At 33.0% G+C, this 18,834-nt stretch overlaps 1 protein-coding gene and 1 long non-coding RNA gene across 2 annotated transcripts; one reads left to right on the top strand and one right to left on the bottom strand.

Annotated features, from left to right (window-relative positions):
- The first annotated feature begins 3,417 nt into the window (after positions 1–3,417).
- LOC150038790 (uncharacterized) lies at positions 3,418–7,583 on the top strand. Its single transcript, XR_016528441.1, has 3 exons — positions 3,418–3,714; positions 7,202–7,384; positions 7,462–7,583. It is a non-coding gene; the product is annotated as an uncharacterized LOC150038790 (long non-coding RNA).
- Positions 7,584–16,291: 8,708 nt separating this feature from the next.
- Positions 16,292–18,381, bottom strand: LOC120092988 (pathogen-related protein-like). Its single transcript, XM_039051274.2, has 4 exons — positions 18,197–18,381; positions 17,951–18,083; positions 17,210–17,508; positions 16,292–16,585 (listed from the first exon to the last, which is right to left on the bottom strand). The coding sequence occupies exons 1-4, from the start codon at positions 18,350–18,352 to the stop codon at positions 16,430–16,432; spliced, it is 744 nt and encodes a 247-aa protein (XP_038907202.1). The 5' UTR covers positions 18,353–18,381; the 3' UTR covers positions 16,292–16,429.
- Positions 18,382–18,834: the final 453 nt, after the last annotated feature.

Raw genomic sequence — 18,834 nt, 5'->3', positions numbered from 1 at the left:
GGATTGGTATGATTGGATAATTGAAATTGCATGAAAATAAAAATTCAAGAAGAGTAAAGATAGAGGCATAATTAACCGAGATATCTTAGTTTAAAGGAATGAATTTGCCCAATGTACTTTAGATCATCAACCCAATTTATGACTTAAATTCCTTGTTTATGCTTAACCCAATTGATCAGGATCCCAACCAATAGTTCTAATTATCTAATTAGTCAAAATGCACAGAAAACGAATTTGCTCCATACAAATTAACGAATTGCATTAAGATCTAGGGATTACGCAAAGATGAATGTTAATTTCCAACGTCTAATTATACAATCAATGCAGTTTTTCTCTAGGTTGCTAGGAACAGTCCTTTTTTCCTAACTAACCTATTGTTTTCAATGGGATTATCTTATAAATACGTGTCAGATATTACAAGGTAATCTCAAAAGCGTTAAAACTATATGATAAAATTATTGGGTGTCAATCAACAATCAAAATCATGCAATTCATACATATAGATTCAGATCAAAACCCATAAACAAGTTTGAATAAATCATTAAATTGAAATCTAAAAAATTTCATCGAGATCATCTAAATCCCTAAAATAAGAAACCAAAATCTTACCTTCCCATAGGGATGAGAAGTTACAATCTAACATTACTCAAAACAAATGCCCCAAAATACAAGTGGATAAGGGAAAAGAAAGGGGAAATTGGTTTAGAGTCGATGGTGGGAGTCCTTCTTTGACCTAGAACGAAGACTGCTATATATAAGGGTTGGTCATAGCGTCGCAACGCTGTCTAGCACGCATATCCGTCATCATTTTTGCAGCGTTGCAACACTGCCCTGTTTCATCAAATATAGGTAGCTACTGCCTTATAACATTGTGCAACGCTCGTTTGAGTGTTGCAACACTCCGTCTAGGGGTGTTTTCATCCATTCACGTCCCTTTGAAGTCCGGTTGTTCAAATTAGCTCCTAATTGCTTCATATTAACCCCACTAGCTCGTAACGACTGATTCCACCTTTAAGATAGTCAATACCTACAAATCATCAAATAAACACATTAAATGTAGTAATGACCGAGAATTAAGTAGAGAAAAATAGCACATTTTCGGTGCAATCAGCAGCGTTTGTGCCTTTCTCGCAGTCAAGGTACAATACTCCAGAAAGTTGAGGTCTACAAAGATTAATAAAAATAGCTTGAGCAAACTTAGTTACCGCAATCCCCAGAAATGACGCCAAAAAACATGATGCATTCTGAACATGCGATCAAATAATAATGTTTATGAGATTTAACGCTCAGTTTTCTTTAGTCAAACCCAAGTGCAAACTTGACCAGAGTTCCTGGTGAGTCTAGGGTCGAACGCAGAGATTGCTTGTAAGCATGCGATAAAACAAAATATATGATCTTAGTGTGAGTTAAAATGTTCAAAGGAGTGTTCGAAAGCAAACTTGAACCTAAATATGCGATGGGGATTGTGTTTAACATGAAGCTGTGCGAGTTGGATAACAATTATGCGATAGAAGGGTTGAGAAGAATTTTTACTAACATTTTCTAAACAACTAGTTGAAAGGTGCGATCAAGCTATACACTCAATGTTATGATCAACACTTCTCAATGTTCTTTGCCACATCATCTTATCTTTAAGATGCATACGATAAGTGTAATATGCAGAGAATGTACTTATTTCTAAAGGAACATTTTCTCTCGTTTTTATGAGGTCTTAATCTAAATTCTTTCAAACTTAGATTAGCTTTACTTAGAACAATTTCTCAATTGATTCAAGCAACAAATATAAGCATGCATAGAACAAGTTGATCGCATGATTCCTCCAGTTGTTTAGTCGTGTTAGCTACAATTTTCTCAACCCATGAAGTGATTTAGCTATGAATGATATTGGTGAAAAAGATAGACAAGATTTATAATGAACATGTATTCATACTGCAATTCTGAATTTTTCAATACAAGAAATACAATACAAATATACAAACAAAGAGAAAGGGTCAGAGAGTCAAGTTGTGGTTCACAATGTCTTGCTTCCTCTGGCTCGTTTTACAGCTGCTTCACTTTGATAATCGAATAATATTATCTTCTTCTTTCCCTAGAATCCTAAGCTCTCACTAAGGAGTTTATATGGAAAACTAATAGGGGTTTCTAACAAAATCCCTTCTCAGGGTATTCTTCTCGTCCCTCACAATGTATACCCCAATATATGTCACAATATATCTTAACTCCCCTTTTGCATGGCATTTGCATGGGTATTTATAGGTGTTCGCGAGCACTTCTTTTCTCAAGCTCATGATTGTGTTGATGAGACACATTAAATTCTATATCTTGCCACACCGTTTGCAATGTGTCAGTATTCATTGAATCTACAACAAAGTTTTCCTGTTGGCCACCAATGCAACTTGTGATGTGACACCCACCACCCATGTCATGTCATGTCTCAACGCTTGCAGTTTATGCGATCGTCTTTCCTTTTCTTCTCAGGAAACTTCTTGCTTTCAACGCATTAATGGGCATATGATCACACGTTCATCAGAATGCTGAAGGATATACTGCATAGATGTAGCAAAATTAGTCTGAAATTTAAATATGTTATGTGTTAGAAGTATGTGATCGTATGCTTTGCTTTTTGTATAGATTTATTGGTAAGAATTATCTAAATTTCATGCCTTTGCCTTATTATTTTAAATGAAGAGATACAATAACTTGTATTTTTTACAAGTTATTAGCTCACCTATCCACACCACGCATCAGGCCAACGCATGCACGCCCTTCCTCAATGCATAACTCAACTTGGCAACGCTTTACTTGACGCATCCTACACCCACGCTCATCAACGTACACAAGCAACCCCCAATGCCTTAGGCCTTCAAGCTCTCATATGTGTATCCCTGCCCATCTAACCTCTCATTGGTTTTGACCAATGCATGCCCTTGCTTAACGCAAAGCACCTCATGCGGCCTATACTTAGTCATTTTTATCCATGCAGCATTCCCATGAAGCGCTCAACTAACCTCTTAGGAGCATGGTTGCCGCATACTTCAACACCTTCAATGCATGGCTACTTTGGACTTCCACACTTAGCCAACATTTTCCTTACAAAAGGCTTCCTTTGTCTTGCTACTCGAGAGCCACTTGTTCAACACTCAAAACATTTTCCTTCTTTCCTTCTTCAAGTTTTTCCCTACAAACATATTAATAACTTATTCTTAAATCTTGATTAACATGTTAATTAACTTACATAAGTAGGAAAAATAGGGTTCGGGGTTTACAAAATACACAGTTCAAAAGATGAAGGGAAGAAGATAAAGAACACACATAAGTACGTGGTTCAACAAGGATGCCTACGTCCACGAGAAGAACTTCTTTTCTTTCTTGAGATTGCCTTTGTACAGTAGTTTTTCTTTTACAAGAGATGTATGATAATTTTTATTTAATGCATGTCATAGATCTGATCTTTAGGTATTTATAGTACATACCTTTTGTCAGTTACAAAATGAAAAGAAATATTGTTAAGTAAAAGTCTAAACTAGTTGTTTTATGTATTGGAGTCATCTTTACAAATTCTCCACCTTGACTCTAATGCATGCAATCTTCTATTCTTCCAAACTCTTAACTCTTTGTTATGTTTCTGGTAGGTTGAACTCGTTGAGCTAAAGGAATTTGAGGAGCCTGAGATTTGGTACTAGTTTCGTCAACATGTCAGTCACGTTCTCCGAGGTATAGACCTTCAATATTTTTATATCTTTAGCTTTAATTTTTTTCCTAACAAAGTAATACTTAATATCGATGTGTTTAGTTCTAGTATGGTATTGTGGGATTTTGGATAAACGTATTGCACTTTAGTTATCACAGTAGAGTTTAACTACTGTTTGATCTAAACCAAAGTCTTTCATTAGTCTTCTAAGCCACAATGCTTCTTTAATAGCCTATGTGATAGCCATGTATTCAACTTCTATTATAGATAGGGCCACTATAGGTTGTAGTGTAGCTTTCCAGGTGATTAGGTTAGGACCAAGAAGGAAAAGATAACCTGTTAGGGACATTCTTTTGTCCAAATCACCAACATTGTCAACACATACATAGCCATATAACTCTGACTTCAAATCTTGGGACTTTTGATAGACTAAGTTAGAGTTTTTGGATCAGATTATGTACCTTAGAATCCATTTAGTGGCCTCACAGTGTCTCTTACCTGAGTTAGACATATATCTACTAATTAAGCTAGCTGAATATGAGAGATCTAGTCTAGTGGATATGATTAGGTACATTAGGCTACCCACTACTTGACTGTAGGGAATTAGGGACATTTGATTCTGATGATCTATGTCAGTTTCCTTTAGAGAATTAGCTAAAGACAACTTAAAGTGTTGAGCTATAGGTAGGGATACAGGTTTTGCATCATTTAGATGAAACCTTTTTAGTATTTTCTCACAGTAGTTACTCTGATTGATGCTTAGGGTTGAGTCTATTTGTTTCTTAGGATTTCAATCCCTAAGATTTTGCCTGCCTGACCCAAATGCTTCATGTCAAACTCTCTCTTTAAGAGTTCTTTGACATGAGTTTAGTCTTGCTTTGAGTTCCTTGCTAGTAGCATATCATCCACATATATGAGTAAGTACACCTTATCCCTATAGGAGGTTGTGTTCAATCCAACTCCTTGCATTGGACCACTTGTGGCCTCTTCATAGTTGGTTCTTGGTCTGTAGGAGCTACAATAGCATTTAGCACTAAATTCATATAGTTCATTTCAATATACTTGGCTGGAGGAGTTATATCTCTTTTTTGTCTGTCTCTTGGTAAGGCATATTGACTCAAATCAGGCTATGAATTTATGGTTTCAAATTGTTCTCCTGTCCCTTCCTCTTCTTCTTCTGAGTCACTAGGTAAGTTAGTCTCTGATGGTTGTTCAGTAGGTATCTCCACCTCAATTCTTGTGGTGGAGGTATCAGATTTATCCTCTGATTTCTCTTCCTTTTGCATAAATATTTCTTCTTCTCTGAAAATAATGTCCCTACTGATAATGAATCTTTTCTCAGAGGGTGCCAAATTTTAAAACCTTTAACTCCCTCTATGAAACCTACAAACATACATTTAGCAGCCCAGACCTTTAACTTTCCTTTATCCAAACCCCACACACCTAAATACCTTAAGGTTCTAGATTAGGAGGGTGGTTAGACCACTCTCCTTCTGGGTAAGTAACTCTAGAGATGTGTGTGGGCATCTATTTAGGGTGTAATCAATGTAGGCTGCAACTTCTGCCTAAACATTTTCACCTAGATAGCATCAGACAACAAGCACCTTACCCTTTCCATTATAGTTCTCTTTAGCCTCTCAGCAACCCCATTCTGTTGAGGTGTGTACCTCACAGTCCTATGTCTTGTTATTCCATTCTCACTACAAAAAATATCAAAGTCTTCATTACAAAACTTAATCCCATTTCCAGTTCTAAAGTATTGTAACCTCTTAGATGTTTGAGTTTCTATCATAATTTTCCATTCTTTAAACTTCCCAAAGCCTTGATCCTTAGTTTTTAGGAAGTATATCCAACTTTTCCTAGAAAAATCATCTGTTAAGGTTAGAAAATACCTTGAGCCATTAAGGCTTGGTGTAGGAGATTGTCCCCATAGGTCATAATGAACATAGTCCAGTATTCCTTTGGTGGTATGCTGAGATTTTGTGAAGCTCTATCTAATGGCTTTCCTTAAAATGAAGTGTTCACAGAAGGAAATGTGTTCACTGATCCCTTTGGGCAATATACCCTGCTTAGACAATGCTTGCATCCTTTTGGCACTGATATGGGATAGTCTTTTATGCCATAAGTCTACTTCTGTCAAGTTTGTAGTAGAAATGGTGTAGGCTCTAATCATCATTCTACTCATCTGACAATATAAAGGTCATTTACCTTTTCACCAATCAAAACTACCTTAGAATCCTTAATAGCTTCTAGGATTCCATTCTTTCCCTTGCATTCACACCTTATGGAGTCTAGCATACCCAGAGTTATCGAGTTTCTCTTGAGTAAAGGTACATGTCTCACATTCCTAAGAAGCTTAACTGATCCATCATTTAGCTTTAAGAATATTGAACCAATTTCCTTGATCTTACAGGCTTCATTATTCCCCATGCACACTAGTTATCCATCCATATCCTTGTAGGTATTAAATCACGGTCTATAAGGTGTCATATGATAGGTACAACTTGAGTCAAGTACCCAATCATGCTTCCCTAGACGACTGATTTGGTTTTTATTCCTTGTAGAAGCTAAGACATTAGAATAGAAATAGAATCCTTCAACTATTGAGGCTTCTAGTTGTTACCCTTTCTGGTCCTTCTCTTTCTCTTGATTTTTTCTTTTCAAATTGTAGCTCAATAAGTGCCCTTTCTTTTTACAGTAGTTACACCTCAGTTTTGTTTTTGGCTTATGTTCTTCACTAGGATGATTTTTAGCCCCTTTTGAGTGGTTCTGCTTGTTCTTGCCTTTGACAAATAGTCATTTTGCATTAGGTTGTTCCTTTTTTACTACTTGAAGCTCCAACTCCTTAGTTCTTAATGTTGAGATAATGGTATCAGTGGTGACTAACTCCCTGCCATATTTCAAGGCATTCTTTACCTTCTTACAGTCTTCGGGTAGAGAGTTCAACAAAATAAATGCTTCATTTTCATTACCAATCTTTTCACCAAGGCTTTTGAACTCAGAAACTATCTTCTTAAACTCATCCAAATTGTCAGATACCGTTTTAGCAGAATCCATCATGAATGTGAAGAATTTCCCTCTTAAAAACATACTATTAGGTAGATCCCTTGTGGCAAAAAGGTCTTCCAGCTTGGTCCACATCTTATAAGTTGTGTCTTGGTCGATTATCTGTCTCAAGATGTTGTCACTGAGGTTGAGGACTAAGGTTCCATAAGCTGTAAGTTTCATATCTTCCCTTTCTTGAGCTGTTATCGTAGATGGGTCTAGGAAGGCTTTATGAGCTTTCTATTGTCCATGAATTGTCTTGATTTTGGCTTTCACAAGCCAAAGTCACCATTCCCATCCAACTTCTCTATTTCGAATCTTGCAACAACCATTACTGATATGAAAAATAGACTTAGAACACCAAGAAGTGTTTTCTTGAAAACCTTGATGCTTCAAGAAAGATTAACTTGATGATCTTCAAGCTCTGATACCAATTTTGTTGGGTTTTTTTCTCTATTTCTACAGGCCCATGAAATGAATCTCGAAGGAAAAGCCCACGTGTGATGTTTAGCTGAAGGCTTGTGTTAGGTGAAAAGCTTGGTTCTAAATGAGCCACGTAGTAATCCTGATTTCCACACACATGTAGGCCTAAAACTCTCTCTTTAGCTGATCAAATTATTGCACTTGGGAAAAGGAATTCATTTTCAGGTAAAACTTTCTTTTCTCTCTCGATTCTCTCTCAGTTCTAGGGTGCTTTTCTGATAATGAAGATTGTTTTGTTTCAGAGATGAAGAATAACATATACAGTTCAAAAGATAAGGGAAGAAGATAAAGAACACACACAAGTACGTGGTTCAGCAAGGATGCCTAGTCCACGTAATAGGTAATAGTTTTTCTTTTGCGTGAGATGTATGATAATTTCTATTCAACACATGTAATAGATATGATCTTTAGGTATTTATAGTACATATGAAAAGAAATGTTGTTAAGTAAAAGTCTAAACTAGCTGTTTTATGTATTGGAGTCATCTTTACCAGTAGATCTCCTCTTGTTCCTGCATTTTCACATGTTTCTACAAAGTGGGCGATGTGTTGCTTTGTGTTGCCCTTTCCGTCGAATTGTTGGAACTTTGGGGGCTGATATCCAGTAGGCATTCTCAGGTTGTCGATCCTCCGAGTGTATGGCTTGGAATACATGAAAGAGGTTTGGACCGGCCCTCCATATTAAGCTCTTATGGAGGTCATGATCATGTCTTGTAGTTGTTGGACTGACAAAGAAGCCACCGAGGCTGACTGTTGCGATTGGCTTTCTTGTAGCACGATCTTCCCCTTGTCGATTGCTTTCATCGTGGGTACTAGGCTTGATTCAGCAGCCTCTCGAGACTGCATTCGTTCCTTCAAGGAAGTGAAATCGTGGTCTCGCTCCTCGATGGCTTTCATCAGGAAACTAATCTTCCTTTCCATTTCAGCCATGGCCGCTTCCGCCGTCACATCCACCATCATGACAGAAATCACATCTGGCAGTGAATCTCTTTCCGGTTCGTCGGGCGCGAAAGTAGAGTTGTCGAACAAGGGGTTTTCCTTGATGAAAACCCCACTTTGTGGGGATTCCATCATTTGTTTCAAGATGTCGTGGACGATGGGGGAGCTCTGCTCTTGCTCCTCCATGATTTCTTTTGAGCGGCCACGGGTGATCGGTCCCTTGTATGAGCCCTTTGTGGAGGAAGCTTTGGATGCCATCTTCTTAGGAGATTTGGGAACCACCTTCTTAGGCGCCATTTGGCTTGTTTGAATGCTAAGAAAGAGATGAGAGGTAGAGAGGTCCCACCGAACGTGCCAATTTATTCACACGAGGTTTCCGGAGAAACTTGTTTCGTGGAGTTGAACTTGAGTTGGTGTTAATGTTGGAGTTGATTTGATGCGATGTGGTTTGATCTTTAATATTGATCCTCTGATTCTCTCTCCGGTTGGTGAATATGCTTGATTTGGAGAAGGAAAGCACCGAACGTTCTTGAAATAGAAGTCTTGGAAGCTTGGAGTAGAAGTCTTGGAAGAGTATTTGTGTCTTCAAAGGTCTTCTGCCTTATAGGAGTGCAATTTCAGGAGTCTTGGAAGCTTGAAGTAGAAGTCTTGGAAGAGTATTTGTATCTTCAAAGGTCTCCTGCCTTATAGGAGTGCAGCTTCGAGAGTCTTGGAAGCTTCAGAGTCCTCTGCTTGTTAGTGAATTCTCTCTAGATCTTTTGAGTGTAGAAAATGTTACCCCTACAAATGAAGAGAACTTTTATATTTATAGAGTTCTCAGGTGGGCTTCGTGGGCTTGGTTGGTCCATGGGCCTGACCCTTGGACCCAATTAGTTGATTTTGGGCCTGATCTGAAATTTGGGTCCAATTCAACTTTTTTTGTAGTTTGGACTTTAAGTCCAAATAGTAATATCAAATTGGACCAATTTAATCTCATCTGATTCATCCACGTGACGTCATCAAAACTTGTCTTCAATTCAATTCGAGACATGTGTCAACTTCTAATTGAACCCAAAGTCAATGATTTAGAAATTCGTCGTTAATTTAGTAAACGACGTTGGGACTTGTGATTGGTCCAAAATTTCTCATTCAACAGCCCTCTTTAATTGTTATTTTTTAAACAATTGTTATTAAATTTGTTTGTAATTATAAATTAATGCAAATTTGAAACTAATGCCACAAATTGCTTCTACACACATATTTTTTTTAAGATATTTTTATTATCTTGTGTTAAAATGGCTCTCAAGATAAAATTGGCATTATAAATATCATAAAAGTAGATGCTCAATGCTTAGGACCCTAAAAGTCATGTGTCATTTTCATTGGTCCATGTGCCTTGTAATAATTCATGCTTAGTGTTCATGTAAGTCTACATTCTATTTGTCATTTTGTCTATAAATAGTCATATTTGGTAGATTTAAAAATGATGCATATTAGTGAGAATAAAAAGAAAATTTCATATATTTCCTATTTCCATAAAATCATATTTTCTATTTCTATTTTCCTATTTCCATAAAATAATAATTTTAGTTATTTTTAATTTAGTTATTTATAAGTTTAGTTATATTTTATTATTATATTTATTATATATATAGATATATATACATATACATATATATATATTATATTTTCTTTATATCTATTGTGCTCCATTGTGCTCCTTAAGTTTACAACACGTTATTAGCATGAGCTCATGTTGCTTTAATCGCTGAAGGTAAGTTAGTTTTATTCCTCTTTATTATAATTAATAAATTAAATGTTATTTTGCATATTTATTACATATTATATTTCTAATATAAATACAATATTTTGTGATAGTATTGTCATGAAAAATCTTACAAAATTAGAATTCGCAGCCCTTGACATTAATGGCAATAATTATTTGTCATGGGTGTTCGATGCCGAAATTCCCCTGGATTCTATGAACTTGAGAGAAACAATTAAAGAAGAAAATACAACATCCAACCAAAAAAAAGAAAAAGCTATGATTTTCCTTCGTCATCATCTCCATAAGGGATTAAAAATGGAATATCTTACAATAAAAGATCCTCGTATCTTGTGGAAAAATTTGAAAGAAATGTATGATCATCAAAAGATAGTCATTCTTCCTAAAGCCCGTTATGAGTGGATGCATTTGGGGCTACAAGATTTTAAAGTAGTAAGTGATTAAAATTCCATATTATTTTAAATCAGTTCAAAATTGTTGTTATGTAGAGAAAAAATTACTGATGCTAATATATTAGATAATACATTTTCTACATTTCATGTCTCGAATATGCTTCTGTAGCAGAAATATCGAGAGAACGGTTTTAAACAGTATTCTGAGTTAATTTCATGTCTTCTCGTGGCCAAACAAAATAATGAGTTATTGATAAAAAATCATGAATCTCAATCAACCAAAATGACACCATTCCTTGAAGTGAATGCTATAAATTTTAATAATAATCGTGGTCGAGGTCGAGGTCGTGACCGTGGAAAAGGAAAAGCTCCACAAGATAAGAGTTCAAAAAGTGTTGAAAATAAATGCTTTCGATGTAGAATAACTGGGCATTGGTTGACCTCTATCAAGTCTCTCTAAAGAAAAAAAGAAAAAATGTGGAAGCAAATTTTGCATACCAGGATAATGATATATTTGATCCATCCCATATGACAAATTTGGATGTGACAGACTTCTTTGCATCTCCTAAAGAGAAGATTGGCGCAGTTGATGGAACATCAAGTGTTTCTTTTGATTTTGAGAATATCTAGACTTAATGAACCTGAAGTTCATGAATCCAAGCATATTCACAATTTGACATGACTGATTGGGTCATCCAGGATCTATAATGATGAGAAGAATTATTGAGAATTCAAATGGACACCCATTGAAAAACCAGAAGATTCTTCAATCTAACTACTCGCAATTACAATTAGCTTACAGTCATGAGCCAAATATTTTCCATATAAGAATTTTTGTGTGCAGTATATGTTCCAATTGCTCCACCATAACGTACTAAGATGGGTCCTCAAAAGAGGTTAGGAATATATGTTGAATATGATTTCCTATCAATTATTAGATATCTTGAACCCCTAACAGGTGATGTTTCACTGCACGATTTGTTGATTGTCATTTTAATGAGACAACTTTTCCAACATTAAGGAGAGAAATTAAGAAATTAGAAAAAGAAATTACATGGAATGCATCGTTATTGTCTTATTTAGATCACCGTATAGATCAGTCTGAACTTGAAGTTCAGAAAACAATTCATTTGCAAAATATAGCAAATCAATTACCATATGCATTTATAGATGCAAAGAAAGTAACTAAGTCCATATACTAGCTGCAAATGTTTCATAAAAAATTGATATCCCAATACAACAAGTTATCACTAATAAGTCTAGAACACGCTAGAAGCGTGGTAGACCAGTGTGTTCCAAAGATAAAAATCATCGAAAACGAAAAACAATAATGAAAAAGACTTGGTTGATGATGTAAATATCCATGAAGAAATCCTCGACATGACTAGTGAGGAAGATGAAATACCTAAAGATAATAAGGAGATTTCAATAAACTATGTCATGACAGGAAAAAGATGGAATTGAACTAATGCAATTATTGACGACATTTTTTAGTATAATGTTGCTCTTGATATTATATCTGAAAATGAGGATCCTGAACCAAAATCTGTTGAAGAATGTCGACATAGAAAAGACTGACTTCAGTGGAAAGAAGCAATCGAGGCAGAATTAAACTCACTTTCAAAGCATAAGGTTTTGGACCAGTAGTCCGAACACCAGAAGGTGTCAAACTTATGGGATACAAATCGGTATTTGTGAGAAAAAGAAATGAAAATAATGAGGTCACAAGATACAAAGCACGAATAGTTGCACAAGGTTTTTCACAAAAACCTGGTATGATTATGAGAGGACATATTTTCTAGTGGTGGATGCAATTATACTAAGATATTTAATTGTCTTGGCTGTGTATGAAAGTCCTGATATGCATCTTATGGATGTAGTCACAACATATTTATATGGATCTTTTGATAATGATATTTATATGGGAATCCCAGAAGGATTTAAGGTACCTGAAACATACACATCAAATTTTCGAGAATGGTATTCAATAAAGTTACAAAGATCACTATATAGATTGAGTGGATATTTATTGACAAAAGGATATGAAGATAATTCAATATGTTCGTGTGTTTTTATAAAGAAATCACAATTTGTATTTGCTATTATAACTGTATATGTTGATGACTTGAATATAATTGAAACTCCTGAAGAGCTTTCAAAGGCAATAAAATATCTTAAGAAAGAATTTGAGATGAAAGATCTCGGAATTTTTTTTTTCTTTGGTTTGCAAATTGAGCATTTAACAAATAGAATATTTATTCATCAATCAATTTATATAGGGAAAATCTTAAAAAGATTTTATATGGACAAAACACATCCATTAAATATTCCAATGGAAGTCAATTCATTGGATATAAAGAAATATATATTTCGACCTCGAGACGATAATGAAGAACTACTAGGTCCTGAAGTACCATATGTTAGTGCAATTGGTACACTTACTTTTCTTTATAATAATACAAGACCAGATATTGCATTTTCAGTAAATTTATTAATTAGATATAGTTCTTCTCCTACAAAAAAAACATTGGGACGGAATTACGCATATACTCCGTTATCTCCAAGGAACAATTGGTATGCGTTTGTTTTATTCAAATAAATCAAATTTTGATCTAGTTGGTTATGCAGATTCTGGATATTTATTTGATCCACACAAAACTAGATCTCAAACAGGTTATCTATTCACATGTGGAGGAACTGCTATATCACATGGCGGTCGATGAAACAGACCACTTCTTCAAATCATGCCGAAATTCTTGCAATTCATGAGGCTCATCAAGAATGTGTATGACTTAGGTCAATGACTGAGCATATTCGTGAAATGTATGGCTTGTCTTCTAGTAAAAATCATCAAACAATATTATACGAAGACAACACAACTTGCATAGCTCAAAAAAAGGACATAGAACAAAGCTTATTTCACTGAAGCTTGTCTGCACTCATGATCTTGAAGAAAATGGCGACATCACTATACAACCAATTTGTTCGAAAGATAACCTAGCAAACTTATTTACAAAAGCATTATCATCTGCGACTTCTAAAATTGGTGCACAACATTAAAATTTGGAAACTCAGAGATCTCAAGTGAGGTTTTCATGATGAGGAGTAAATATTGTATTCTTTTAGGAGTATTTATTATATGAAATATGTATTTTTTTTCCTTCACTAGAGTTTTTTTCCGATTGGGTTTTTCCTAGTAAGGTTTTAATAAGACATATTTCATATATATATTTGGGCATCTAAGAGGAGTATTCTAAATATCATAAAAATCGATGCCCAATGCTTAGTGTCCTAAAAGTCATGTGTCATTTTTCATGTTGTCCATGTGCCTTGTAATAATTGATGTTTGGTGTCCATGTAAGTCGCCCATAAATAATGACATTTGGCGGATCTTAAGATGATGCATATTGGTGAGAATAAAAAGAAAATTTCATATATTTCATATTTCCATAAAATCATATTTTCTATTTCTATTATTCCTTTTCATAAAATTATAATTTTAGTTATTTTTAATTTAGTTATATTTTATTATTATTTTATTTTATATATATTATATTTTCTCTATATCTGTTGTGCTTCATTGTGTCCCTCAATTTTACAACAATATATATATATATATATATATATATTTACATTTAATATCTACATATTAAATAATTTGAAATCTTCTCATATCTCCAATCTTCCCATCAAATTGAATAAACAATATTTGAACAACGGTGTTAAGATATATATATATATATATATAGATATATATATATATATATAAATATATATATAATATATATATATATATATATATATATTTACCATATCTCTTACATTTTGGTTGGCAAAATAAGAATTAATATAGAAAAGTTTAAAGTTTGAAATTTAATAGGTAACTAAGAGCCTGTGTGATAGAGGATCTGAATTTTTAAAATAAATGATTAAATGAAAATAAAATTATATTTCATGTTTTGTGTTTGGTAGCAGAATTCAGAAATTGAATTATAATATAAACAGTTGCGAACTAGTGTTGTAGTTATCCACTAAATATTAGTTAACAATAAATTATTGTTAATTTATTTAAGAACATGTTTTATGTTAAAAAATATATATAATTATTATTTTTTAATATTATATAATTTATAGGAAAAATTGAAATGTTGGTCCCTATGGTTTAGAGTAAGTTAAACTTCAAGTTTTACAGTTTATAATTAGAATTTGCTTCTTACGGTTTAATAAAAGTTTCATAATAAATAGTCCCCAGTAGGTGCTAAGAGGATTTAACAAACCATATGAACTATCAAACCATATGAACTAAATTCTAAATTTTAAAATCATATGGACTAACTTTAAAAAATTAGACACTTAAGAGTTAGTTCTGAGAATTATGTTGCTATTGTGTAATTATGGTAGCAATTGAAATTGGTTTGTATGATATAATATAATGTTATTTGTTTTTGTTATAGTTCTGAATGTAGGTGATAAAATAAAGTTGTACTTTGAATTATATTGCTATCCTGCAGTTATAGTAACAACTAGCAACTAAAATACTTTGTAAGGTTTTTATTATGAATATAAGGTTCAAATTGTTTTTGTTGTGTTTTAAACATGAGGTGAGTTATGTTATTGTATTAAATGTTGAATTGAGAATCGTGAGATAAGAATTTTTGTGTTATTGTTGCTTTGAATATGTGTTACAGATATGTGAGTTAATGTTTTTATTCTTGTTGTTGTTTTAAATGTTAGTGAAGAATTGTGAATTAATTATATTTATGATGTTGTTGCTTTGAATGCATGTTAAAGAAATGTTAGTTAATGATTTTTGAATGTGTGAGAAAAATAATTTAACTTTAGGTGTTTTAGTTATAATTTAAACTTTGTTTCTATTATATGTTTTTTATTGAATGAATGTTATGTCCATGACTTTGCAACTGAAGAATATTGAAGTGTTTTTTTGTCAATGTTATGTCTATTAAATTTAAGTGTTTTTTTTTTTTATTTTTGTCAATGTTATGTCTATTAAATTTAAGTGTTTTTTTTTATCAAGACTTATGTGTTTTATTATTTTTAATTCATATATGTCTATTTTATTTTGGAACAATATAAATTATAAGGATATTTATGACCCTTTGAATGAAGTTTGGTTGTTTTTCCTTTTTAAATATTTTGATTCATACGAACTCTTTAAATGTTTAATTAGGATATTCAACTACAATTGAAGTTAAGAGAAATATATTATTTTTAAAAAATAAAGTCAATGCCAATGCCACATAGGATTAGGCAAAAGTCATCTCTCCCGACGCTTATGTAAAGCATTGGCAAAAGTTTGATGTCGGTAAAAACAACATATCTTGACATATACAAATGTAAACGTTGGGAAAACATCCTGCCAATGCATACGCACAACGTTTGCATAGAAGGTCGTCTATATTGGTGCCATCAATTTGGCATTGGCAAATCCATAAACTTCGGCATAGATAGCCTATGCCGACGCCAACTAAAAAAATAGTCGAGTTAGCTTATCTCGACGATTTTTGCCGACCCTTGTAAAGCGCTGGCACAACCTTTTGCCAATGCTTTCTAAAGTTATCCCGACGCTTTGTGGCATTGGCAAAAGGCTTTTTTGTTGTGAAACCATAGGGACCAAACTGAAATTTAACCTAATTTAATTTATAATACATAGAAAATCGAGTGGGATTTATAACATGAAATACTATATTTCTAAATGTTTTTATCTTTATTTAATATAATTCCGTATTTTAAATTTTAAAATTCAAATTATGAATACAGAAAAAACATAAAAAATGTTGTTTGTCAGTATTTACACCGTTTGGATCACAAAATCCGAAAACAATTTTTAGCAACAGAATTTGGGTTGTCGGCCAAACATATATTCTCTAAATTCAGTGAATCTAAAAACATAAAACAAAATCTAAATTGCGAACCAAACCGACCTTAAATTTATCCAAATCAAAATTAAAAAAAAATAGAAAATAAAAATATTTTAGCCCCTCGTTCATGGATATGTAGAGAGAGATTATTGAACAATAATGCATAGAATTTATTGAAGCTTACAACTTCATCACATACATTAATTATTTTTGTTTATTAATATTGAAACTACTACTCAATTGAAGATTGGGCAGGCAGAGGCAGCTGAATTACAATCAGTTGTTTTGAATAATTCAGAATCAATATTTTTTTTGCCCTTTAATAGACCTCCAAATAGCTCTGTTGAATCATAGTAGATATGAACTTCTTCAGCTTGCATTGATGAATCTACCTGCGTGTTCAGGTATATCATCATTTAATTAAATCTTCTAAACCTATTTATCTAATTTAAATACTTTTTTTAAACACACAAACAAAGCAACAACTTTAATTAACACAAATCAGTGCCATCTTTACCTAAAAAAAAATTGCATGAGCTTGTTTTGGTTTAGCCATTGTGTTCAATAATGTTTCGTCATTGGCTGATTCAAATAATATGATTAAATTTAACCACCATGAGTTGGATTTAAAAGGGCAACAAGCTGTTTTCTTAGTGGTGGATATTTGCTCATTATTTTTTTATATTCGTGAGTGTCCGAGCCAGCTTACACATGCATCTCAACTAATTTCACAAGACAATCAGTCCTTACAACATTTGGGTATCAAAAAAACTTGTAGGATATTAAATCCTAGGTAAGTGTCCAGAGGATTGAACCCATCCCCTCTTAATCGTTTATCAAACTCAATGTTTTTAATTTACCATTAAGTCAATTCATGATGGTTACTTTGTACATAATTTTATAAAAAAAATTGTTATGATTTTTTTTATATGAGGTCATTATTTGATGATATGTAAGATTAGTCAATAAAAGCACAAATTAATTGGGGTGAACACTAAAGAATTTAAGTTTATTACCTTGAGAGTTGCCATGCCATAGAATTGAACTAATTCACCAGTTGGGGAATAGGCTTTGAAATGACCTTCAAAGAAACCCCAATGCCTAAACTTGAAAGCAATCAAAGGAGGAGGTGAATAAACTTCAATAACTTCCCATGCAAATCCTCTTGGAAAACAAGTCTTGAAGTCATTATGAGCTGATTCTTGTGTTTCTTCCTCTACTTTGTAAAATTGCAACTCCTTTGGTAGACTACTCTTTAGTAAAGCATTGAGGTTTCCAATCCTTAGTACATCTTCTACTGATAGTCCCTCTCTTCCTGCACTAACCACAAACAGGAAATTCATTAATATGACCTTTTATTCATTAATTTAGGGTAATACTTGCAAATTCCTTCCATTAATACAGTTTAATTATAAGTAAATTGGGGTACTAGTTTTATGATCATATTCTAGTTTTTCTTTTGGAACTTGTAAAAATCTAGATATTAAAATTAGCTAAATGATCAACTGACATAGAGGGGAGGAATTAGATCAATTCCAAGAGAGTAAAGCTAATTCCTATTCGGAAAATTCGAATTTTTTCCCTTTTCTTTTTCCCAGTAATTCACGGAGTGTCATATCTTATATAGTGAACTTACGCATTAAAAAAGTACAACTGGAACTAAATTGAAAAAATATATCAATAACTGTAACAAAAAGAACATATTTAATATAAAAATTTAATTAGATGATTATATAGGTAAGAAACAAAGAAATTACCATTGATAAAAACGTTGAATTTCTGAGGGTTTATGGCCTTGAAATCCTCTAATCTAGTCTTGTGAGCAAACTCCACTTGCAATGATTTTATAATATTTTGCACTGTTTCTTCAAGAGATCCTTTTGGCCACTCCTATAACATAAACTAAACAAATTAAGTAATTACAGAATAATATGACACAGAGATGAAAAAAAATAATAATAAATAATGTTTTATTTATTTATTTATTTTTAAGAAAAAAGAACCTTGGTTCTGCCATCTTCAAAGAGCTGGTTAACAGTTTCATAAGTTGGGGGCTTTCCATGCCTCCATTGAATGGTAGGATCCTCCAAATTCAAGAAAACTCTGTACTTATCGGCAACAATGCTGGTTTCTTCAAGGCTCATCTTAATAGATTCCATTCTTTTCTTTAATTAACCAAAAAACAGGATATACTTGGTGTGGTAAATTGAATGGCCAAGTTATGGGGGGTTTTATAGGTGAAATGTCACTTCCTGCCTATTGTTTTTCTTTGGGTTCATCATTCAATTCATGGATTTTATTATTTTTTTTTTACCAAATACCATTTAGAGTTTACATGACTATAATATCATATTAAAAAAATAAAATTTTTTACAAACTATTTATAGAAATAATAAAAAAAAAATGATAGACATTGATAGACTTCTATCAGTCTCTATCAATGATCGACTCTATTAGTTTCTATCAGTAATAGACACCGATAGACTTTTATCAACTTCTATAAAAAAAGATTAAATTTTGTTATTTTGTGTAAATAGTTTATACATATTTTATTCATGCTTCGATTGTTATCAATTAGTTTTGAGAGTCTCTTTGTAACGATATCAAAACTAATTGGTAATGAACAAAACATGATTCAAAA

The sequence above is a fragment of the Benincasa hispida genome, chromosome 1, assembly GCF_027475165.1.
Source record: "Benincasa hispida cultivar pf3 chromosome 1, pf3_genome.v1.1, whole genome shotgun sequence".
NCBI lineage: Eukaryota > Viridiplantae > Streptophyta > Magnoliopsida > Cucurbitales > Cucurbitaceae > Benincasa > Benincasa hispida.
This window is presented reverse-complemented; position numbering and strand designations above follow the sequence as displayed.